We start from the raw sequence: 25731 nt of genomic DNA on the forward strand, positions 1-25731 counted from the left end.
TAATCAAGGGGCAATTGAAGAGGCTGAGAATGATCTTTTGAGATTTCATAGCTATCAGACTCGTAAACAAAGATATCCATTTGGGCATTCTGAACAGAGGGTAACTCTTTACATGTTGGACTTTTCAGTCCACCCGCCGGGACCCAATGCGTCAGCTGACAATCTTGCAGATTGGCAGCCAATTCGAATCTGACAGATGAACTCTTAGCCTTCCAAAAGAAGGATTAATTGACCTCGTCCACCAGCTCGCTGTAGTTGCTTTCTGTCTTTCGCGTTATAGGTTGCTTGTGTGTTGTTGCTTTGTGATACTGGTCCAGCCAAAAAAAATAAAAATAAAAAAAGCAAAAAAAACAAATTGCAACACAATAAATTTTTCATAACCTATTTTAGAACAACACTTTACATAATAGTAATACATAGAAGACCCAAGATAAACTAATCAATTTGACGGGACGAGACAAAAGTCTTTTTGACACATTTTTGTGCTTACCACAATGACAATGCATTCTGCCCAATGAGAGCATGCACTACTAATATATTCTTTCTCCACACGCTTCAGAAGCTCGTTAGCATCATGTACTTATTCTTGCATGAGGTATTCAATGCTCTCCTTCCTGACGGAGCTGTAGTGAATCAACATAGCAATAAACTTGCAAAAGCTCCTCCAAGACTTGTCCAGAGCATGGCAAAAAGCTTGTGAGAAGGGGCCACAACAGCATTTTCAGTAAGCAGATTCATTACCAGGACTGTCTGCATGCATGTCCATTGAGGAATCATTGGAACTGGGAGGATTAGCATCCCGATTCTGGAGGGGAACAAAGTTGGGTTCACTATTGCGGCCTCCATTTGCAGAGGGAGGGCCACTGCTTAGGTTGTAACCACCCTGAGAGAGGTGATAGTGCTGAAGGCTGCGGCGAACAGGGCTTGAAAGGGCATTCGAGAAGACTGAATTTTTGGATTGATGATCAATGTGCTCAGATCGAGTTCCCTGGCCAGCGGTTGGGCCAGATGAGCCTGCAGAAACCAAGAAGCCAGAATTCATGAAGTGCACTGTCGGCTGGGAATGCTGATGTTGGAGGGGCACCCTCGGGGACATGGATGGATCCTCGCCACAAAAGTCCAGTTCATTCTGTATTGAGATCAAAAACTCTTCAAATTTCAATATGAACTTGCACAAGGCAGCAAAATTATAACATTCAACAAGTTCCAATGCAACAAAAGAAAATTGCAAATTTTTATGTGCTGTTAAAGTTTGGGTGTTCCAAGAAATGCGGCAACCACGAAAGTAGGATCCCAGAGTTCAGATATTTAGGGGAAAGAGAAGAAAGTTCACCCAGGAGAGGGCACGATGTACGTGGCCTTACCACCCCATTTGGAGGTGATATTTGAACAAATGACCTCAAGGTTTGGATATAGCATCCTCACCAACAGACCAAGGCTCACCGAAAAGCTTCAGAAATATTCTACAGTAGACATGTCACATGATAAAATAACAATTTCAAATATTGTGAAAACTTACACACATGAGAACGCATATGAGCACATATATAACCAATTAACCACCCATTTAACAGAAGCCATTTTCCTCACTTGAAGGAATTGCACATGTCTTAAATTGTGAACAGCAATAACAAAATGTATCAACCATACTGAAGGGACTAGGGAGTACTGTTTCTGCCTAAGAAGAAGGCAGTGAATCCAAGATGCCGGCAAAGAAACAGGCTGAAACTCATCAACAGATGATTACAACCAATGACCGCAGGTGCTTATTCTTTACTGACAACCATAGGAACAACTCAGTGTCCTGCTGTAATATCAGTTGCTCTTGAGGGAAAGGGCATATACCCATACTTCTAAAAAAATGCCTCCCCAAGTTCTAGAGTTCCTTTGAATATGAACAAGCATCATTTTCCACAGCCAAATTAGAATATTTACATGGACAGCACTGAACTTATGATTTTGATGGAAATGTTGAGGGATTCATTTACAGAAACAGTGGATATTCCGATTTTGTTTTAAAGAAAAGGATAGAAATTATGAATAAAATTTTGGAAAATGTTAAAATAGATGATTGTGTAAATAATTTAGAATCAAAATAGAAGGCCCCAAATTTTTCTTTTTCTTTTCAATTCAAAAACTCTTAACTCTGTTGATATATCCAACATTTTGGAAATTTTCAAATTTTAGGCTAAAAATTTCAGGGAAAACAGTGCTCCATTTTTGTTTTGATCCCTCCCGAAATCTGAAATTTCAGAAAAATTACCAAATGTTGATAATATGACCACACATGAGAAGTACTTTTATGATGCCTTGAAAGTGTAATCATATAAACCAAGCACTAACATTTATGACATAATATAGGAAACACCCATGATTATACTTTATTTCGCAGATGCTAAAGATAAGGATTCTATGTATTGAGTGGCACCATCGCAGGCCATACTTGATACCAAGTTCATTGATTGTAATAATTTGTTCATTAACTGTCTGTTCGCGTGGAAGGGGAACAAATGGAAAGGTTTTAAAGAAAAGGCACAGGACAGGAAGCAAAAAGGAGAAATGGAGGGTAATTGTTGAATTTGTTCTTGCTCTATTGTTCTATCCCAACTCTTCAATTTGAAGAACCCCCAAATGTCCTCCTCATTCCACACATCCCCCCCTAAAAACCTCCAAAAAAAAACCTCCCAAACAAGAGTTCTTTTTAGAACCTCCCCTCCACATAGTGTCTTCCCCGCCCATCCAACCTCCCAAACATAGTGCTAGAAACCGTTAAAATCTTCCATATATAAATTGATCTGTAGCATAAAAGCCACATACACACACATGTTTCTATCATTAAGCACACAAACAGAAAGTGACAATTCAAAAAGAACCAAGCAGCCAAAACCTGCAGGTAAGTGAGAATATCAACTGCAGTCACTCTCGATCCTCCCTCTTCTTGTCTCAAAATCCATTGATATAGCTTTTCCTGTAATACAAGGTAAACAGACGCATAAATGAAATGTCAAGAAACATCAAGCATACAATCAAAGAAAGGAATATTTGGTGCTAGTAAATTTCACAATTTACACCAACTGGCTCAAAAGAGAAAACACAGATTAAAATCTTTCATCTTAGGAAGCTTAACAAGGAGGAATATAAAGATGCAAGCATTTAATACAAGTTCTTGATCATTTACTTTCAAGTTTCAACATAAAGTAATTTTTCAACTCGGCTACGCCATGTTTCATGATAATTAGACAACCTAATGTGTCCATTCCGATTTTCTTCTTTGGATCAAATTTCCTCTCCTCACTTCACTTTTTGAAAACAAAACTATAATCTGGATATATGCACTGAAAAATACAACAGGGATCCAGCATAGTCCAATGTAAGCAAATTAAGCTCACAAAAGCTTACTTCCCTGGTGAAAAATGTTATGTACATCATGCACAATATAAAATTGATGAATGTAAAGCTTTTTGGGGGTTGCAGCAGCGATTGCTCCCCTTCGTCCAATAGGGATCTGTAAGAAACCTTACACCCAAGATTGAAAAAAGATCAAGAGGAAAAGCAGAATTTCCATTCCAAAAAGGACAAATTTTTCAAAATGTGACGCCAAGATTTCCAAATACATGGGATAGGGTATAAGTTTAATTGACATATAATTTAAATGGTATAATTCCTCGAAAAAAGGAAATATTGAATGAATTGCTCATATTCACTATTTTTTTCCTTCTATGGGCAATACTAATTGCAAGGAAAATGGAATTTTTAAAATGATTATGATTCCTAAAATTTGATTGTTTTCAGCATCACCATTACATCTCCCATAACCACAAGGCCATGTGTTCAATTAATCTCCAACTCATTCCCTGTCCAGAGTTACAAATATAATCCACTGGCATCATCATCACCTTCATAATCATAAAAATAAGGATGGATCTTAAAATGTGAGGAAAATAAAAATGAATTCAAAAAAAGTGAGGGTTTGGGGGGTGTGCAGGGTGAGGGGTGGTGACAAAGAAGATGCCCCAGCAATGATCATTTGATATGTTTTTTAACAGTTCGAGGAATGGAGGCTGAACTGCCTGTTGGTTCTCCCTGAAAATGTCCTTTCTCATACCTATTTTTAAGTAACACGAAAAAATTAGAAAATTGAAATAGAAGCATTTTCTAGTGGATCTGCACACAAAGCAGATGTCATCACAATTTTTTTCCCTTGGATGAGCAATGTAAGCTGTAATAAAAAGAAAGGTGCCTGATAAAGACCTAGCAATAAAGATCTGGGAAGCTCAAAGAACAAGGATATACAAGGAATCTACTGCAAAATAATAATAACAATAGTAACCCATCTCCTATCTCATCATATCCTTCAGTTTCCAAAGTGCAACAATTATCAAAAACCAGCATCTTCAAAACATGATGATCATCTTCATCAAAGACTTTTCAATGCCCTTCTTTCCCCAAGGACCTAAAAACAATGCAATGCACCACACCTTTGAAGTCTACCTAAACAATTCCCAAACACATTCAATCATCCACTAATCCTTAAAAGGAGCATGAATGAAAGCCCACCTGACTTGCCAAACTTTAAATAATAGAATGATATACTGATTCCTCTGGTTTTTTCGCACATGAGGTACCAATTCTTTTGCAGAATACTAGTTACAGATAATGAGATGATCTATTTTCAAAATATCTGGCATTAAGGAGACCCAGCAGCATTAGAATGAAGGAAATATAAAATTTCATTCATGGTGCCATTGCTCCTCCATCACTGTTACCAGCCTAAAACTTTGAAAACCATTAAAATACTTTTAAAACTTAAATAAACAGATAAGCAGAGAAGTTTCATTAGTAGGGTACCAAGGTAGATGAACCAAACTACAAATCACTTATATTATCAAAATCTAAGATCGCATGTACATCCATTTTACAGTTACTAATATACCAAAAAATTTCAAACCATCTGTCTTTAGGACAATCAAAAGAGGTTTACTCTCCTTCAAAGGCTCTCTGTTTCTCTCCCTCCACACAACCCAAATAAGAGTAAGCGGGATCAGCTGTGTGGTTTTCTTCTATCCGTACAAGCTCTAAAAATTGTTGACCAATCCCATGATTCTTGGGCAATAGAATCCAATCCTCAACCAGGAAGAACCATGGCAAAAAGTGCTACCTCCCAGAGTTCCTCAATCCAAGAACAGCAAAGGCAGAGGAGACAGATTCTCCATCTTCTTTGCACAAGAGAAGCATCTGTTGGCTATGCCTTTATTCTTTTTCTTTTTTTGGGTAATGTTGATAGTAGGATCCTCCCCAGGCTGTGTCCCAAGTAAAGAAAGCCACTGTTTGTTGATTCACCCATTTTTTAAAACAGCATTCTAATGAAAATTAGTTTGGCAACACCACTATTTTGCTTCAAACCTCTTTCTGGAAAGATTTTACAGTGAATCTGTCCCCCTCTATCAGATTCCATTTTGCAGTCCTCACGACAGTTCTTTTTCTCATACAAACAATTAAATAATTCATAAAATTATTCTAATTCCCAGTTTCATCACGAGGATCTAACAAAGACTATGGAGCGAGGGAATGGGTTCTCTCTCTCTCTCTCTGTCAAACTTTTTTCTCCCCTCCCTGTGCTCAATCCATGGAAGCTTCTATGGTAACCAATACTGAAATGCTCGATCCAGATCAAAGGTAAATCCTTCGATCTGCAATTAGATAAGGTTGGAGGGCTTGCATCCTTGCTCATGGTCAAGAACAATATCTCTCGTACCAGCTGGGTTAGGTTTTCCAAAGAGGCTGTGCTTTGGTTCACTGATGGCATATCAGTCACATGCAATGAGGGTTTCTATCAGTTCAATTGTGTATCACAAAAATTTGGATGTCGATTAAATGGACAAAGGCAGGAAAGTTTTGGAAGATAGGATTGGATGGAAAGGGAAGAAGTTTTTAGTCTTTATTCCTCAAAGTGTAGAAGGTAAAGGTTGGTGAAGCTTCATGAGTGCCTTTTACAAGACAGCAAAGGGTTTTCTTAAGGAAACTGGCAGTGTGGGTGCAGATAACTCTTCACAACATAGATTGTGGAGTTAGGTGGTGTTGGAAGGCAAAAATCGCGACAATGATGGGTACAGTAGTCAAGCCTAGTCCATAAAGCAAGGTCTGAAGGTTGGGAAACAAGAGCTGTGCCACCGGTGTGGAGACAAGTTGCATTGAAATGAACCTAAGGCAATCACTAATCGATCAGCTTCGATTGACAGGAGCGAGAAGGAAGCTAGGGTTTGCAATGGAAAAGAAATTATTAGAGAGGCGGCTAGGGCTGTGTTTGTGAGGAGGCAGTGAAGAGATCTGGGCCAGATTGCATGATTCTCATTTTGGGCCTGGCACAGGTAATAGGCCTAAAGTCCTTAATATTAATAGCATGACTCTGTTGGGATCCAAAGCAACAAAAGTTGCATCAAGTTTGTCCACAAAATCCCCTTGATGCAGCATAAAAGCAAGATAATTTTTACTTTTCTAACTTTTACTGTATTGTCATTTGTTTTATTTAGGTTAATTTTATTAGGGTCATATTCTCAAAGATTCCAGACTACTATTATTCAAGAAACAAGATTCTAGGGTATTTTTAATTTAGGAAACTAGTCTTTTAGTTTATTTAACAAGATTCTAGGGTATCTTTTATTTAGGAAACTAGTTTTTTAGTTTATTTAAGTTAATTGAGTTGGTTTTCTTATTCTCCAAGCATTTGAAGTCTATAAATAGGCCTTTATGTATTACATTTTCAGGGGTGGGAGTTGAATATTAAGTTGTCAAACGTTTGGCCCTGCATCAAGTGGTATCAAAGCAAATCCTCATTGCCAACAATGCCTTTCACAGAAGCCTACAAGGCCTCCTTCGGATCAACGCCCTTCATTGCCCTTTTGTCCAATTATGTCCATCATCACAAGTTCATCACCATCTAGTCATGTCATCGCCACTGAACGAAGGCCCAAACAAGTCACACCATCCCAAATTCTTGAGTGCTCTATGCCATCATAGCCGTCATCGAGTTTGCTGCCTTCATCATCATCAAGTGGCCCTAGAACAAAGCTGGAATGAAAGCTCTAGAAAGAAGCTCGAAAGAAGGCCCTTGTACCTCAAGTTGGGTGCCTTGCACATCATTCAACAATGTCTCCTTCGATCTCCCTCACCATCGTCATCAACATGCAGGAGCATAGACAGAGCAGCCGCAGTCAACCCTAAGTTCAATTAGGCACATTCAAGTATCTAACCAAAATTGGTCCAATGAGGCACAACTAAATCTGTTCACCTGAACCAGAGAGCGCAGGACCAGACCAGGATAATTCATCCAAACCAGTTTGAACCAGCCGAGAAAAAAAAAAAGAAATGGAGGCTACCTTTACCTTTATATTGGACAGGACGGATGCTAGGATTTATTCAATAATTCACATCCTTAGCACGTTCCTTGATCCTAATTATTCCAATTGCACCTTAGAAGAGATGACTTCCTTTCAGTCCATTCAGGAAGAGGAAGTCCAAAAATGAGGTTGCTTCAATTGAGATTGCAGAACCACTGCATTGGGTGCCAGAGCCTCAACTTGTTCACGTAGTTGAGGAAGCTACTATTGAGATTGAAAGGTCACTGGAAGAAATAATGGATGCTTCAAAACTGGAGTCCGATCCTCAAACCATTTGATCTCATCAGCCCAAATAATTTGCAAGTTATACTTACACAGCCTGCTCATTTCATAAGATCCCATCTCAATTTAAAGCTGATATATTATGTTGACCTCCCTTAAGGATGGTCATGATCTGGATTTTTCATTTGAGGTCAAATTTGTTGTTATTGGGGGAGAATGATGGGGCGTATGAGCAAGATCTATTTTACTTTCCTAAATTTTATTGTATTTCCATTTGGTTTATATATGTTAATTTTTATTAGGGTAATATCCTCAAAAGATTCTAGAATACTTTTTGACCGGAAAGAAGAGAATTCATTAAAAAGGCACCAAGAAGGTGGCACCCATTTAAAAGCAGGGGTGAGAAAGAGAGAGAAATAAAACAAAACAAAAAAGAAGAATCAACTGTGTGACGATATATCCAAGAGATTGAAAATTAAATGTTTCCCCAGCATGTACTGCCAGCTAACCAGGAAGGAAGCATAAACAGCCATCTATCCTTGAGGATGTAGAAGAAGTTCCTTCATAAGCTCTAGAATTTCTTTATCTCCACATAATCTAAAGGACGTGGAGAGGTACCAACGACAATGCTTTCTCCCTTCCTCTATTCACAGAAATACCCTTCCAAGCCCAGATTTCCTTTCCCACAGATTCAGCAGTGGCCCTCAGTGCTGTCTCAAAATAGCAGTGACCACATTCCACAATATTCTGATCCAGGGGCAGTGGAGCAGAAGGTGGGGTTGTCAGCAGTTTCAGCATCAATTTTGCAGAGAAAGCATCCGTCAACCAAAGTAAAATCCCTTCTCTGAAGATTATTGAGTGCAAATATCTTCCCCAAGGTTGCATCCCAAGCTGAAATAGTAACTTTGGTTGTTGCAAGGGTTTTCCAAATGGCTTTCCAGGGGAAATCAAGCCTGGTCTCAGAGCTGACGCCTGTCCAGCTGCTTGTAGAAGGAGCAGACCAAGAAGTAATCATTTTTATTGGGCTTCCATAAGGGCACATCGAGAAGTATCCTATTGGGGACATTTCTATAAATACAGCCATAAAAATTAGCAAAAGAATCAAGGTCCCAATCATGAGCATGTTGAACAAAAGGGATGTTCCAGGCCCTACTGATGGAATTGTCCACATAAGTACTCACTAAAGTATCTTGCAGCCTTGCACGCGAGGTTAAAGATTGCAAGAAATTGAGAGCTTACAGGTGATGAGCCACACCAGCTATCATGTCAAAAGAAGGCATTGCTCTCATTTCCAACATGAAAATGGATGAAGGTGAATGAATCCTTCCACCCTTCCTAATTGAATTCTGAAAACTGAACCCATAGGATGTTGCCTGGGCTCATTGGATATCCACTCGTTAAGATCAAGGCCATTTTAAAGCAATGATATTCCTCCAAAATAACTCCTTCTCATTCATGAATCTGCACATCCACTTGCCCAAGACTGCCTTGTTGAAGAGAGAGAGGGAGATATTTGAGACCCAGACTGTCCCTTGGGATTGGTTTTTTCACCAAAGAAATACTTTTTGAAAGTCTTCCTCTTCCAGTAATTGACCATAGAAGAAGGGGTAGGGAAGAAGGACATGAAGTACGAGGTTGGAGAGGGTGCTTTTGATGAGTAAGCCAGCCACTTTTATAGAGGTAGTTATGCTTCCAACCAGCAAATTTTTTTTCAGATCTCAATAGGATCTCAAGTCCTTTTCTCCTTTAACTTTGCACCAAGAGGGACTAGATTATTAACATTTGAGACGCAAGATTCTAGGGTATTTCTATTTAGGAAACTAGTTTTTAAGTATATTTAGGTTTCTCACATTAGTTTTCCTCCAAGCTCTGAAAACCTATAAATAATCTGTTATGTATCAGGTTTTACGGGATGGGAATTAAATATCAAGTTGTTGGCCATTTGGTCCTGCATCACCCTGCTGCATATAACTACTCAAAATCTTCATCAATCCTCCTTTATCACTTCGAAACTTGTTTGCCAGAAAACTATTATGAAGCCATCCGGACTTAGGACTTTATCCCCATTTCAATTTGTTAAAGCAATCATACCTCCTCTTCATTGAGTATCCTTTCTTCACCCTCACAGCCGCAAACCCTTCTATGTTCCATCTCCTATTTCCTTTCTTGAGCCTCATTTTCTCTCCAAGAAAATGGCATGCCCCTCAACTTGAAACTGATTCCACCATTCTTTCACACGGTCCCCAAAACCTTCTGCTCTTAGCCATGTATTCTTAAAGCAAAAAGATGCAGACCCCATTTCACACACCCATCATCCAGAGAACTAGATGGGGATCTGAAACAAGTACAGGAAGGAGTTTTAGGGCAGTTTTGAGGGATGTGGTATTCCCAAGTCCCAACCCACCAATTAAAGAATCTATTAATTCTGGACTGGATATACTCTTCCAAAAGTTTAACTGGGAAAAGGATCCTCCTAAAAAAGGGAAAACAACAAGAATATTCAGAATTAAAAACTCATGGAACTCTGATGCAAGCAGCTTCAGAGCTTGATCTGTTCCTACCCATGCATCCTCCCAGAAGCTAAAGCTTTTCCCACCTCTACCTCTTACATTGAACTCTTCATCCCATAAGCATGCCCGGCCTTGACCTCCTGTGACCCATAAATGCCAAAATGAGAAAATTGGTTTTTGAGATGCATACAAGTTTTGTCCTTAAGGGATCATTTGGAACCACTTATACAAAAGTGTTTTTCAAAAAAAAGTGTTGAATTTAATTAGTGTTGATAATACGTGTTGAATTTGAAAAGTGTTGTAAGTTATAAGTGGTGTTTGGTTGTATTTAAAATACGAGGTATTTAGATACTTAGTAGGTCGTCGCCCCAAAGCGACGCGCCGTGTCGGCACCCGGGTACGGTGTCAAATATACGAGGGTTCCTGCATCATTCTGAACGTGGGCCAGTAAAGACGTTAGTTCAGGAAACTAGGATTAGATTAGCAACTTAGAATATAGGGACACTTACGGGTAAAAGCATGGAAATTGTGGATACAATGATTAGAAGAAGAATTAATATAATTTGCCTTCAAGAAACTGAGTGGGTGGGGGAGAAAGCTAGAGAAATCGATAAATCAGGATTTAAACTTTGGTACACTAGAAAAGAAAAACATAAGAATGGAGTAGGCATTATTATAGACAAAAACTTAAAAGATAGCGTTGTGGATGTAACTAGAGTAAGGGATAGAATTATAAAAATCAAGATGGTATTAGGACAAGAGATAATAAATATCATTAGTGCTTATGCTCCTCAAGTTGGCTTAGCAGAAAATCTTAAGAGACAATTTTGGGAAGATATGGATAGTATTATACAAGGCATACCAGGGACTGAGGAAATATTTATAGGAGGAGATCTGAATGGACACATTGTAAGAGATAATAAAAATTATGAGAGGATACATAGAGAATATGGATATGGAGACAAAAATGAGTCTGGGGAGATGATCTTAGACTTTGCTATGTCATATGATTTTAGTATAATCAATACTTGCTTTAAGAAAAGAGAAGAACACTTAATAACCTTTAAAAGTGGACAAAATAGAAGTCAAATAGATTTTTTTTTTAACTAGGAGGGTAGATTGTTTATCATGCAAGGATTGTAAAGTTATTCCAAGTAAAAGGCTAACCACACAACATAGAGTCTTAGTGTTAGATATATGTATTAAAAAATGAAAGAAAAAGGATAAAATAAACCAGTGAAGGAGAACTAGATGGTGGAACCTAAAAGGAGAGAATATAATAAAATTTAAAGATAAAATGATCAAAGATGGGGATTGGACCTTAGAGGATGGGATAGATACAAATACTCTTTGGAATAGATTAGCTAGCTCTATTAAAAAGATAACAAAAGAGATTTTAGGTGAATCAAGGAGAAGATTCTCGAATAGCAAAGAAAGTTGGTGGTGGGATAAAGATGTACAAAAAATCATAAAGAAAAAAAGAATTTGGTATAAAACGTGGCAAAAATGTAGAAATAGAGATAACTTTGAAAAATATAAGGAGGCAAGAAAAGATGCAAAAAAGGGCCGTTAGTGAAGCTAAATATAGATCATTTAATAGTTTGTATGATAGAATAGGTACAAAAAAAAAAGGGAAAGAGATATATTTAAACTTGCTAAAGCTAGAGAAAGGAAGAGCAAGGACTTAGGAAATGTAAAATGTATAAAAAAGGAGGATGATATTGTCTTGGTTAAGGACAAAGATATTAAAGAAAGATGGTGAAGTTACTTTAGTAAGTTATTTAACAAAAACCAAATAGAAGGCTTAAACTTAGAATTGTCAAATGAGGAAAAGACTAAAAATATAAGATTTATTTGCAAAATTAGAGTTAACAAAGTTAAGTTTGCACTAAAAAAAATGAAAAATGGGAAAGCTATGAGACCAGATAACATACCAATTGAAGTTTGGAAATGCTTGGGTGATAACAGAATTATATGGTTAACTAATTTATTTAATACAATTGTAAAAACTAAGAAAATACCAGATGAATGGAGGAAAAGCACTTTAATACCTATATACAAAAATAAAGGAGATATTCAAAATTGTAATAACTATCGTGGAATTAAACTTATGAGTCATACAATGAAACTATGGGAAATGGTAGTTGAACAAAGATTAAGGTTAGAAACGAAGATCTCAGAAAATCAATTTGATTTTATGCCTGGGAGATCTACCACAGAAGCTATTTATCTTTTAAGAAGATTAATGGAAAAATTTAGGGAAAAGAAGAGGAACTTGCATATGATATTTATTGACCTTGAGAAAGCATATGATTGGATACCTAGGGAAGTTCTATGGTGGGTTTTAGAAAAAAAAGGGTGTATGTTGTAGGTATACCGATGTCATTAAGAATATGTACGATGGAGTAATGACTAGTGTAAAAACTATAGATGGAGAAACTAGAAAATTTCCAATTACCATAAGTGTACATCAAGGATCTGCTTTGAGTCCTTATCTTTTTGCTTTAGTGATGAACCAATTGACTAAGAGTACTCAAAAGGAGGTTCCATGGTGTATGTTGTTTGCAGATGATGATATTGTATTAATTGATGAAACTAGGGACGGAGTAGAGGCTGAGTTAAATTATGGAGAGAAGCTTTGGAATCTAGAGGCCTTAGGATAAGTAGAAATAAAACAGAATATATGAAATGTAATTTTAATAATGATAAGAGGAATATTGGAGACAAAGTTAAACTTGATGATGAAGAAATAAATAGCACTTGTAGATTTCGATACCTTGGATCTATTATACAAGCTGAAGGAGAAATTGAAGTTGATGTAATGCATGGAGTTAAAGCAGGTGCAGGTTGGGTAAAATGGAGAAGTGCTTCAAGTGTGCTATGTGATCGTAGAATACCCTTAAAATTGAAAGGGAAGTTTTATAGGACAGCTATAAGACTAGCTATGCTATATGGATCAAAATGTTGGGCGACAAAGAAACATAATATCCAAAAAGTAAAAGTTGCCAAAATGAGAATGCTTAGATGGATGAGTGGTATAACATTGAAAGATAAATTAAGGAATGAACATATTCGTGGTAAGTTAGGTGTAGCTCCTATAGAAGATAAGATATGGGAGGGACGACTCAGATGGTATGGACACTAGCAACGTAGGCCTTATAGTGCACCTGTGAGGAAGAGTGACTTAGTTACTGTAGAGGGCAATAGAAGGGGTAGGGATAAACCTAAAATAACTTGGGAAGAGATAGTGAGTAAGGATTTAATATCCTTAAATCTATCAAAAAAAAAATGGTCCATGATCACATAAATTGGCAGAAAATGATTCATATAGCCGACCCCACTTAGTGGGACTAAGGCTTGGTTTTGTTTTGTTTTGTTTTTTATTATTTTAATTATCTATGATTAAAATTTAAATATTTTCTATTAAAAAAATAATATTAGATAATTATTTTTAATTAATAATAATCTTGTTACTAATGTATGCTTATAACATATTACTATCATATTAAATTATGATAAAAAATAATATAATTTTAATCAAATTTAAAGTTTGATTTATTTAATGTTAATTTAAATTAATAAATAATTCTTGTTCAATCCAGAATTGAATTATAATAACTAATATGTATGTTTAAATATACTTTAAATAAAAATATTAATAATTTTTTGTTAAAAATTTAAATGATAATTATATTAATTTTCTAATTAAAATTTAAATATTTTCTATTAACTAAAATAACGTAATATTATTTATTAATTGACAATAATCTTGTTATTAATGTATATTTATAATATATGATTACGACATTAATTTATGTTAAAAATAGTATTAATTAAATTAAAATTTTAGTTTATTTAATGTTAATTGAAATTTATAGATGGTTTTTTTATTAATTCCAGAATTTAATTCTATTTTATTAATAATTAATAGGCTATAATGCATAATAAAATAATATATAATTAATTTAATTGAAAAAAATTAACAATTATGTTGCTGTTATTTTTATTAACATTTAAATATTTTTATTAATTAAAAATAATATAATATTGTTTTTATTAACAATAATCTTGCTCTTAATTTATATTTATAACATATGATTATCATATTAATTTATGTTAAAATAATATTATTAATTAAATTAATATTTTTAATTTTTAATATTTTTTTCAATTAATGGATGATTCTTCTTTATTCCAAAAATTAATTATCTTTCATTAATAATTAATATATTATAATACATAATAAAATAATATACTATTATCTTCTACTGTATTTTTTAAGTTATAAAATAGCCACTAAATTTTCTTATATTTGCAAAATTGACCCTGCCTATTCACTTATAAGTGGCCAAAAAAGCAGCCTTAGATTGCCTCTCAAAATTCACTTAAATAATTCTCAAAAAAGTTGTTCAGGAAAAGCACTTTTTACAAAAAACTTGTAATACATGTAAGAACCCAACCCGAGATAAGTGTATTAAATAAATGAGAAAAGAGAAGGAAAATTTTAAAGGGTAAAAATCTGCAAGGCTCGTCGACGAGGCTTCTTTGCTCGTCGACGAAGCCTCTTGTTTAGCTCGGCGACAAGATTAAGTAGCTTGTCGACGAGGAGATGCCAAGAGATTTTGAGAAATCCTGAAATCTCAAGCTCGTCGATGAGGCCAATATCTTATTTCATTTGCTTAATGGTTAAGAAAGCTAAAACCTCTCTCTCTCTAGAACTCAAATACTCTCTCTCTCTCTCTAGGATTTCGTGTCATCTGCTACCGGAATCAACGATCCAACGTTACCACGTGGATCAAGAGGAGAATTTCTACGTTTTTAGCGAATCATAAATTCGTTTCGAGGATTTTCAGGTTTTGACCCAAAACCGAGGTAAGGGTCCGATTTCAGTTTCGTTTCGGTATATATGTAGTAGTAAGAATTATAGTGAAGTATAGTTCTTTGATGTTTAGGTTTTGGGAACTCGGTTCGTAGTTTTGGAGCCGTAGAGTTCGGGTTTGTGGTATTCAGGAAAAGGTAAAGGGATTCTGTTTATATCAGTTATTTTTGAATTCGGGATCGGTAAACTTGTAGGTTACGATCGTATGTAAGTTTTAGCTACCTATTTGGGAAAATCTATCAGGTGAATTTTCGGTTTACAATTTTGGAAAAATTTGGGGTTTCGGGTATCATCTCTATTTCGGTTAGAAAATCATATGTTGTATAAAATGGTAATATTGAGATGACCGTACATGTATTTATATTAAACTGTATTTCTCGAACTAAAAACAATATGATTTGTGTATGCTCAAATAAGTGTGGAATGAACTGTTGTATTTAAAATGTTCCAGGTTATGTAAAACAGCTAGGAGCGGCTAATTACCGTACGCTGATGAGTATAGGAACATGAGTTCCAAAATTGTTCCAGATTTTGTAAAGTAGCTAGGGGCGGCTAATTACCGTACGCTGCCGCCATGTCTTGGCTAATTACCATGGGCGAAAGTGTCCGACTCTATATCCGAGGGTGTGAAATATCGCCTGTTTGTTCAGGCTGGTCACCGATGGGTGTGAGTGGACACCGTACTGGCAACGACATCGCTCTGAGGCTTCAGTTATTGCAGGGTATCGTGTGCTTGAGTGTGACGACATTGACCGTATATTTGGTATCGTATGTACTAGAACTAGATTGTAAAAATACTAGAACTATATTGTGTTATGTTTTATGTTGAAATAACACTTGTATGTCACACACTGATATAACATGCTTTCTTCCTTACTGAGAGGTGTCTCACCCCGAACATACAAATATTTTTTAAGTCCTTCGGGTAACCGGAACTAGCATCCTAGCGCAGCGAAAGCGTGGGTGTCGGTTAGTTACGTAGAGTACCTGTGTAAGTACGGATGTTGTAACCGGGTTGTCATTGTTGGGTTTTATAGACACCCGGGGCATATATGATATTTGGAATGTAGATTCTAGTTATGTATAGACTCTGGTATGGTACGTTGTATAATATGATGTATGCATAGAAAGAACATTTCCGCTACGTATTTGATGAGTATGGATATGTATGTGAATGTGTATAGGGTGTATGTGAACCCCACGAGGTCGGACCCTCATTCAGTATAGTATCATGTATGTTTTAAATGATACAGAGACAGGTTAGGTTACTAAAATCACACCTGGGACCCATCCGCGGGTTCAGGGCGTCACAGTACAATCAAACACCACTTTTTTGTAAAAGTGTTTATTTTAAGTGACAAGTGCTATAAGAACTTTTTTAAGTGCTCCCAAATGGGGGCTAAAGTCTCCTAACAGCACTTTTTGAATGCATTGACAGCATTCCAACTTGATGAGAATATTAGATTGGTAGAAGAAAATTAATGTAGCCGACCCACCAAATAGGACTTCGGGTTGGTGGTGGTTTGTTGTTGTGGCTAAACGGAGAAACACCATAGGCACCAATGGCATGCAACCCATGTACGAAAAATGAGAGTCAACAAAAATCTAAGGCAGCTCGAGTATTGGTGCTACCTACTACTAAACCAGAAGTACAAAAGTTCAAACATTCTATCCTTTATGATGTCAATAGAAACTTTTATGTCCTCAAAAGCTCTATGATTCCTTCCCCTCTAGATTGGGAGATCAGCTTCATCACTCGCTTTCTAACTGTCTGCTTGAACATCTCGCCTCCATGCCGACAATTCTTCCAAGACAAAGCATGTTTTTAGCCATATAATTCCCAGCATAGACAGAGCATGTTCCCAAATATTTTCTAGCCCAGTTACAACTAATTAGAATATTACATGCACACACAACCTCTTTTTGCATGGAAAACACTGCTACCCCACCTTTTTCTGAAGGTTATCTAGGACTGAAATCTTGAAAAGAAATACAAAAATCAAAGGAGACATTCTTTGAGATTTTCCAATTCACATTATCCTCTTTATGTGAAGTGGAAATAGTCCCATCCAAGCACTCAAAAAAATTGCAAAGCTTTCCAATTCCCAAAACCCAATCCTGGGTTCTTCTTATTAATAGTGCATCCCGCACCACCCTTCTAGCTGAAGTGAAGAAACAAGAGCTTACTAAAGCATCCTCATCTCTTGGAAGCAAAAGCAGATCTGGAAACTAGTTTTTTAAAGGCAAGCTCGACGCCACCATGCCAAAATAGGACAGTGTCCCTTCTTCCAATTTGAAATATAATATATGCAAACAAATTTTCCAACCTCACATATTTCCACACTCCCACCCCATATGAGCCTCTTGTGTAATTAGTAGTCCACCCATTATACTCCACTCCATACTTCATCACTCAAACCCTTCTCAAAATTTATTTGTGTTCCATCATGAACCTGCAAATCCATTTGCCCAAAAGCGTTGTTCCACCAATCTCCATCTCACAAATTGTAATTGAACTATTCCCCACATGCTGGCCCAAAGAAATACATATTCCAAATATCTTCAAGTTTCCTCAGCACCAAGCTCAATATGCCAAAAAAGTAGCACAGATAACCATTTTCAATAGGAAAGTGTTACTCTAAATGAGAGTAAGCCTCCCTAATTTCAAAAGTTATTTCCATTTCCAACCTGCTAATTTTCTTTTGAACCTTTCTACCATCAAGACCCCAAATTCCATTGTCCTTAAGTTTTGCTCCAAGGAAAAGTCCAAGTACAGAATTGGGATATTTCCCGCTTTAGACCCCAGTACACAAGCCAAAAAAATCTCCCACCAGCTCTTTCTCCATAGGGATTAGGTCACTTTTGCCCAAATTGACATTCAAGCCAGAGACTGCTTTAAAAAAAGCGTAAATAAATACACCTCAAATTCAACATTTCATTAAGACCACTCCACAAAAGATGTGGGTCACCCGCAAACAAGAGCTTTGAGATAACTTGTCCAACTCATATACCACTCTCCACCGAGAATACAATAATCAACCGAGAAAAGGTCCCACAACCTTTCATAGTACCTCCTTTGATCATTTTGCCAAGATCTTCGCAATGAATTTATAAATACAGCCTATTAAATTAATCAAGCAAAAATCTTTTAGGCCCATAGCTCCAACTTTTTCGAGTATCAAGGCCACAGAAGCATTGAAACACAAAGTATCCTCTTTCGTGGTATTCAATGAACACCTTGAGAATATTTTCTTTTGTTACTAGGCTACTACCAATTTTCCTAAAGGTCATGCCTGGCGTTTTTCCCTATTACTATCTCTAAGTGCTGCCACAATCCCCTATTTCTTCAAAAGGGCCTCCCTTAAGCCTTCTTGTCCCATATTTTCACAAATTCCAATTACCATAAAGGCACTAGACACTACCCTCCACTGAAGAAGAAGAGAAGAAAGAAGAAGAAGAAGAAGAAGAAGAAGACGACAACTTAGTAGTTTGAAAATCAAAGCAGCCTAACAACTCACGAAGGCTCAAACCTCAAAGACGAAGGGCTCCTGCTGGTTCAAAGGCTCAAAGATGAAGTGCTTCTGCTGGTTTGAAGGCTTGAAGACAAAAGCCTCGTGCTGGTTCGAACTTCGAAAGGTCGAAGATGAAGGGCCTGCTGGTTTCGTACTGCTTCGAAGGATTGATTGGTCGAAAATGAACTTCTCTTGCTGGTTTCATGCTACTTTGAAGCAGATGATCTAACGATTCTCGAAGGCTCGAAGACTAGCTCCCGAAGGGCTCCTACTGGTTCGAAAGCTCAAAGACGAACACACGAAGCTCCTTCTGGTTTGAAGGCACGAAGACGAACTCGCAAAGGGCTCCTGCTAGTGTCGTGCAGGGTTTCGTCTGGTTTCGTGTTGGCTCAAAGAGTTGCAGATGAATCCTATTGCTTCGAGTCGAATGAGGGCTAGGGCTTATTCAGGCTATTTCTTTATTAATAAGCTAACAGCTTCAAAAATTTCAAGGCACAACTCATGACGCCTAGTGCATCAATGCGCCTCAGTGCGCCCTCCTGCGCCACTTAAAGGTCACCTCACTTCACAAGTGATGAGGCGCTGGCCTCGTCGCCCCACTGTGCCTCACAGAGGCACACTTTTGACTACTATGCCCCCTCTCCCCTTGCATTCCTCCAAACATGTTGTTTCTTCCACCACTTCAGTCATAATTTATTAAGCTTTCTAATCTCTTAAAGTTTCCCTTTTTCTACAACTTCTAATAGTGTTCTTCCTTATTATCATTTTCCTATCTCTTCTATTTTTCTCCATATCTTCAAATAGAATAACAGCCTATTTGAAACCTTCAAATGATTCCGCAGGATCATATTGGCCTCTTCTTTTAGAAGACCTACCTCAAGACCTGCTCCTAAAAGTCACTACCCAGGTCAAGAATTGAACTCATTGTCGGCGCCATCTCCAAAGGCTCACAGCCATATGCTTAACAATTGCCCATTCCTCTCCCTTTGTCAAACCCCAAATCAAGTTATCTATGTAAAACTGCAACACACTCCCCCATCTACCAAAGCTTCTATCTCTTTGAAGCAATGAACTGATCACAAAGATCTTCCTTGTCTTCATTCCTTGTTTCCTTCCTTGACTGTATGTTCTAGAATCTTTACTAGTTTCTTTTCCAAGAGTTGAGTTCTTCCCTTAATCCCTCAATTTCCCTTTTCACCCCAAATCAAGTTCTCTAGATATAATTGCAACACACTCCCCCATCTACCAATGCTTCTATCTCTTGCAAGCAATGAACCAACCACAAAGATCTTCGTCGTCTTCATTCCTTGTTTCCTTCCTTGACTGCATGTTCTAGAATCTTCACTAGTTTCTTTTCCGAGAGTTGAGTTCTTCCCTTAATCCCTCAATTTCCCTTTTCTCCTCTAAAGGGCTTCACAATTGGTGAAATTGCCTCAGTCGCTGCTCATCACTCCTCTTATTCATAATTATTGGGCTTGTGTCTTCTAATTTAAATGGGATAAATATTAAATTTTGAACCAGGGCTTCAATCCTTCTGAAGCCCAATCCCAAATTCCCAATACTTCTTTACGTACTACCCTACTATCCTTCTCTCTTGGCCCCAAAACACAAACTATCTCCCAATTCTTAAATCCCAAAAAGATTATGGGCTTAATTTAGCCTACACCCTTAAGATTCAAATTCAAGAAAACAAAAACAAAAACAAAGAAGAAATTAAAAATAATCAAATGTACCAATACTTCTTTATGTACCATCCTACTATCCTTCTGTCTTGGCCACAAAACACAAACTAGCTCCCAATTCCTAAATCCCAAAAAGATTATGGGCTTAATTTAGCCCATGCCCTTAAGATTCAAATTCAGGAAAAGAAAAACAAAAAACAAAAAACAAAAAACAAAAAATAGAAACAAAAACAAAAAAGAAATTAAAAATAATCAAATGTACCAATACTTCTTTATGTACCATCCTACCATTCTTCTCTCTTGGCCACAAAACACAAACTAGCTCCCAATTCCTAAATCCCAAAAAGATTATGGGCTTAATTTAGTCCACACCCTTAAGACTCAAATTTGGGGGGAAAAAAAAACATAAAACAAAAACAAATATATATATTAAAAATTGTCAAATGTACCAAAACCCTATCCCGAGCACACCATTTTCTTCCTTCAATTTACGCTGGCCTGGAACCCTAGATGTGTGAGTTTCAGTCCTATTTGTGTCACCTCTCTTTCTAGATGGCAGCTACATCTCAAGTAATTACCTACAATCAATCCATTTTCTGTTTCAGAATGTTTTGCACCCAAAAAATTTCTTCCCCATTCAACCCATCATGGTGGCCATTTTATGAATTTGCAAACCTTACTAGCTCCTTCACACTGTCAAAGATTCTTCCCCAACCTTTAGAGTTGAAACCTCTAGGAATATCATTGTTTTCAACCACCCACTTTATGAATCTCCATCAGTTCCAAGAATCTCGTTTTCATGTTTCTATTTGTGGGAACTGGGAAGATCAACATTCAATCTATTACATCAAACGTCCTCCATTAATGTCCCTCGCCCTTTAGCTAACACAGCCCTTCCCTTAAACCCTCCTAATTGTCCCATTCCCTGAAATGCGACACACATCCTCAATCTCTCTTTTTAGTGCAAGATCAAACAACTTACTCTAAATAGCCACAACCCGCCTAGCTTCCACTACCATGGTGAAGAAAAGATTATTTCATCAAAGATTAATTGCATCATCATATAGGTCTTTAATACAACAATTCCCAGAAAACTTGCCTAACCCACTGCCAAATACATCCAACAGATCCATCTTCCACATTACGAGTACCCTTCCAGCTACTCCTCTAGCAAGCAAGGTTTTCCAATCGAAGACTTTGCCACCACAGATGATGTGCACCAGTTGATGAGTACTACTTTCCCACTTTGTTTCTTGGATGCACACAAGATCCACATCACAGTTTCAAGCAATGCTTTATGGCAACCTTTTTGACCTTTTCTACTGCCATTCAATCCCCTAACATTCCAAGCGATTATCTTCAATGCCATCATTGACAAACGATTGCTCTCCCTTCTACCTTACCTTTGCCTGACCCTTAATCCATCCTATTCAGATCATAAACAACAACAACAACAACAAAACCAAGCCAAGTCTTAAGTCCCACTAGGTGGGGTCGGCTATATGAATCTTTTTCTACCAATTTATGCGATCATGGACCATTTCTTTTCACAGATTCAGGGATATTAAATCCTTACTCACTATCTCCTCCCAAGTTACTTTAGGTCTACCCCTACCCCTTCTACTGCCCCCCACAATAACTAACTCACTCTTGCTCACTAGTGCACTATGTGGCCTACGTTGCAAATGTCCATACCATCTGAGTCGTCCCTCTCTTATCTTATCTTCTATAGGAGCTACACCTAACTTACCATGAATATGTTCATTCCTTAATTTATGTTTCAAAGTTATACTACTCATCCATCTAAGCATTCTCATCTCAGCAACTTTTACTTTCTTATTCAGATCATAGTTGACCCCAAAATCCATATTAATTCCCCATTCACCTCTCTATTTTTGCAACACCTTCTGCATGGTGGCTTGCTGACTTGCTACCTTCTCCAATTAGATTCTTCAATAGCTCTCTACTTTAAATAAGTGGTAAATATGCTCTTTGAAACCTTCAAAGGAGATCTCTATCAATTTTTACTGACAGTTTTTAGTTTGTGAAGAACCCAACCTAATACCTTCTCTCAATATATCTACCTTCAGAATCTCTTCTAGTAGTATGTCGATTAGGCTGCAACCAAGGATTTCACAACCTTAAATTTCGCCAACGATGGAAGGAAATAGTACAGGGGAACATCAGTTCACCTATAGTGCTTTTATCTCACTCACCACCATCACTCACTTCCCCTGACTCAAAGGTTTGTCTGAAACTATTCCATCATTTGAGAGTAAGGTTCTCACTCGCCATTAAACTCTCCTTCAACTCCTCATCATCTCATTGGCCCTCACGCTAACAGATCATTAATTCTCTGTTATCTCCTCTTCTTTCCTCAAGGCAAGCCCTCTTTTTAGCATAAACAATGCTATGGACAAGGCCATGGGCTTTGTAAAAAGTCCATCTACGAGGCTTCAACATCTTGGCCCATTCCCCTCATTAACAAACAAACAAGGCTTTACACTAGGAGAAATTGGATTTAAAATAGATGAGCTTGAAGACCAACCAAAGCCATTCTGAGGCCCAACCCCATTGCTTCAAAACTCTCAAAGGTTTTGGGCCTTCAAGGAATGGGAGGCCTCAGTTTGGATATGAGTTTTGAACTTTGAGGTATCTAGCTTTATTCCACCTTCATCTCCCGTAGCCACCACATGTACGGAGGAGTGTGTGATCTCATGTGCCTTTCCCCACAATCCTACAATTCATTCCTCTTGGAAAATTTGTCACAAAATTCTTCAAAAAATATTCCCAACTTTGAAACAGAGTTTTAAACTTAGATTCACACTGGTCCAATTTCCAGTTCAAGTTATGCTACCAAACTAGAAATTGTGCAACCCAGGCTCAACTTGGTTGAAACTGGGTGACTCGACTTGATTCGGACAAACCCAATGGACTGGCTGGGTTGACCCATGTCTCCGACTTCAAGGAGGGGAAAAACATTGAAAGCACAAGGCAGAATGCCAATGGGACATATGCTCAAACCACGAGCCAAGCTTGTTCAAGGCATTATGCTTGCCTGTGACTACTTGTCTTGTTTATATACATGGGATGCTTAACCATCATGTATATACTAGTATAAATTTTATTTTTTCAGAAGGATAATGCCTTAGATGTGGAAAACCCACTAAATATCTTGCATTTCTATCCATCCAAATGCACTAAATAATTGCCAAAACACTACATCTCCATAGAGATTTCCTCTCCATGCTTTTATCAAAGCCTTCAACCATAGTAACGCAAAAATTATCCAAGGAAATCAAGCACACCCAATTTTCTCCAAATATCCAAAATAAATCATTCCAAAATCTCGAGAAGGGACAATGTAGAAACAAGTCAGAACATGTCTCCCCATTCCTAAAGAAGAGAACACAAATGGGAGATAGGGCCTTGTTGAATCTTCGTTTTTGAGGTAGATAATTAGTATTGATTCTTTCAATAATGGTAGTCCAGAAAAAGGCCTTGATCTTTGAAAAAACTTTAGCTTTCTGGATTAAAGAAAAGGGGCTGAAGGATCTAACAATAGGGTCATAAATCAAATGCATAACAACGATTTGCACAAGAAATCCGAGAAGAATCAAGATTCCAAACACTTCTATCGCTCCCCACCTAGTCACAAAAAGAATCAAGCATAATAGTCAAAGAAGCAAGCTCATCAATTTCTCACTCATTGAGGTTCCTCCCAAAGTGAAAACTCCACAAAAGGCCACCCCATTGCAAAATGAGAAAGGCCACAGTAGGAGATTCAACAAGTTTAGAATGGCAACGAGGGAACCAATAGCCAAGGGCACATTCCCTTGGCCATTCGTTCTAACACCATCCATTAGCAAGGGGATCACCAAATACATTTCGTAGACTTCTTGGTGAAGTATGGATTCATCCAAAGTTGATCGAGGAACTCTTAATTATTTATTTTAATGGTTTTGGGAAAGGTAAGGTTGTTAACCAAGTTAGGGAGGTGAGCTCTTTGTGTTGTTTTATGGGGAATATGACTACTAAAAAAAGCTAGAGAGTTTTTTTCTCAAAGGATACTATCAATGGGGCTCCTTTTTTTGTTCTCTTTCAGCTTATGAGGAGTTCAACTGAGACTTTGTGGCTTTATTAAATAGGTGTTAATTTTTTTTTCTATGTTTTCTTGAGGGAGGACTTCTTCTTCTCCTTTACTGTATCTAATTCTGCTTGCGGTCTTCGATAAAGCTTCTTTTTCTATCAACCAAATATTATTTAAAAACCTCAATGAGTGTGATGAAAAGGTGCTTAAGAAAAAGAAAAAATATTGTAGCAAAATTAATTATCAAGGGAAGCCGATGTAATTTTTCATATAGGCAAGATCCTTGTAATATAGGCAAAACTCAGCAGTAGTTATGTTCCCCAACACAAAAATCATTGAAGCCCCAACATTGGTTGTCTCATGGGTGCTGCAATCCTCTTCAAATACAGCCATAAAAAGAGAAAAATAAAATAAAATCTTTAATTTCGATGTCAAAAGCAATCCTGCTTCTACCTTGCAGTACACTCTACAACCATCTCCATAAAAGGGGCAAGCCAATATACTTGTCCACACTTTAAAGGTGACCAATATGCTTGTCTATCTCCTATGGCTTACTATGTTCAGATTCTGTTTCCATGATTATCATTACTCCTAGAAAACAAAATTTTGTTACCACAAACTCCCTAATGCCAATACCCCTAAATGGAATTGCTGACAAACTATATTTACTTCTTACTGTGCTTCATAAACACGCAACAGTTTGCCTCGAAATAGAAAACATCAAACCTAGCCTATCGTAGAATGCTATTAATCTAAATCCAGAATTAAACAAACAAGCTCCGGGAAACTGAAAGCGAGAATGGTACGACAATGAATACCAGTAATAAATCAGAAATTTTTTAAAAATAAAAAATAACTACAATACATCCAAAGGTTGAAGAGAGAAAGAAGATAATAGAACCATATTAAACATCAACAACGGAAGCACTAAACAACGTCCAGGAAAAATTTAAACTTTTTTTTGCAAAATAAGAACGTAACAAAATCATCAGTCTAAAAATGAAAGAAACTGTAGAAAAAAACAATAAGAAGAGGGTTGAAATCCATACAAGGCCATGGCGTTCTCCGGCCTGAAAGGAGAGCTTTTGCTGGCTCATGGTCTGCGTGTATAGCTGCGACAGAGAATTCGCCGCGCTACAGAACGTCGTGTACATCGTTCGATCTACCTCGTCCAGGCTACTCGCCACGGACTTCCTCTTCTTCCCCATTACGCACCTCTTCCGTCTCTCTCTCTCTCTCCCTGCTCGAGACCCTAGAACGGAGACTGCTTCTGCCAGATGCTGCTTCGAATTCCGGCAGCGACGGTCATCGACTATCGGTGGTCCAGACGCTTCAAGCGATCGGTTGGTTGCAGAGATTGGGAGAAGGGAGAGGGGGCATCGGCTTCTCTTATGGAGAGCAAACAGGTTTCAGAATGGTGGGACATGGTGAGTATCGTA

At 37.4% G+C, this 25731-nt stretch overlaps 1 protein-coding gene across 1 annotated transcript; it reads right to left on the reverse strand.

Annotated features, from left to right (window-relative positions):
• Positions 1 to 355: 355 nt before the first annotated feature.
• LOC131161271 (uncharacterized) lies at positions 356 to 25731 on the reverse strand. The gene is made up of 3 exons (XM_058116914.1): positions 25342 to 25731; positions 2888 to 2968; positions 356 to 1129 (listed from the first exon to the last, which is right to left on the reverse strand). The coding sequence occupies exons 1-3, from the start codon at positions 25498 to 25500 to the stop codon at positions 722 to 724; spliced, it is 648 nt and encodes a 215-aa protein (XP_057972897.1). The 5' UTR covers positions 25501 to 25731; the 3' UTR covers positions 356 to 721.

Source organism: Malania oleifera, chromosome 8 (genome assembly GCF_029873635.1).
Source record: "Malania oleifera isolate guangnan ecotype guangnan chromosome 8, ASM2987363v1, whole genome shotgun sequence".
In the NCBI taxonomy this organism is placed as follows: Eukaryota; Viridiplantae; Streptophyta; class Magnoliopsida; order Santalales; family Ximeniaceae; genus Malania; species Malania oleifera.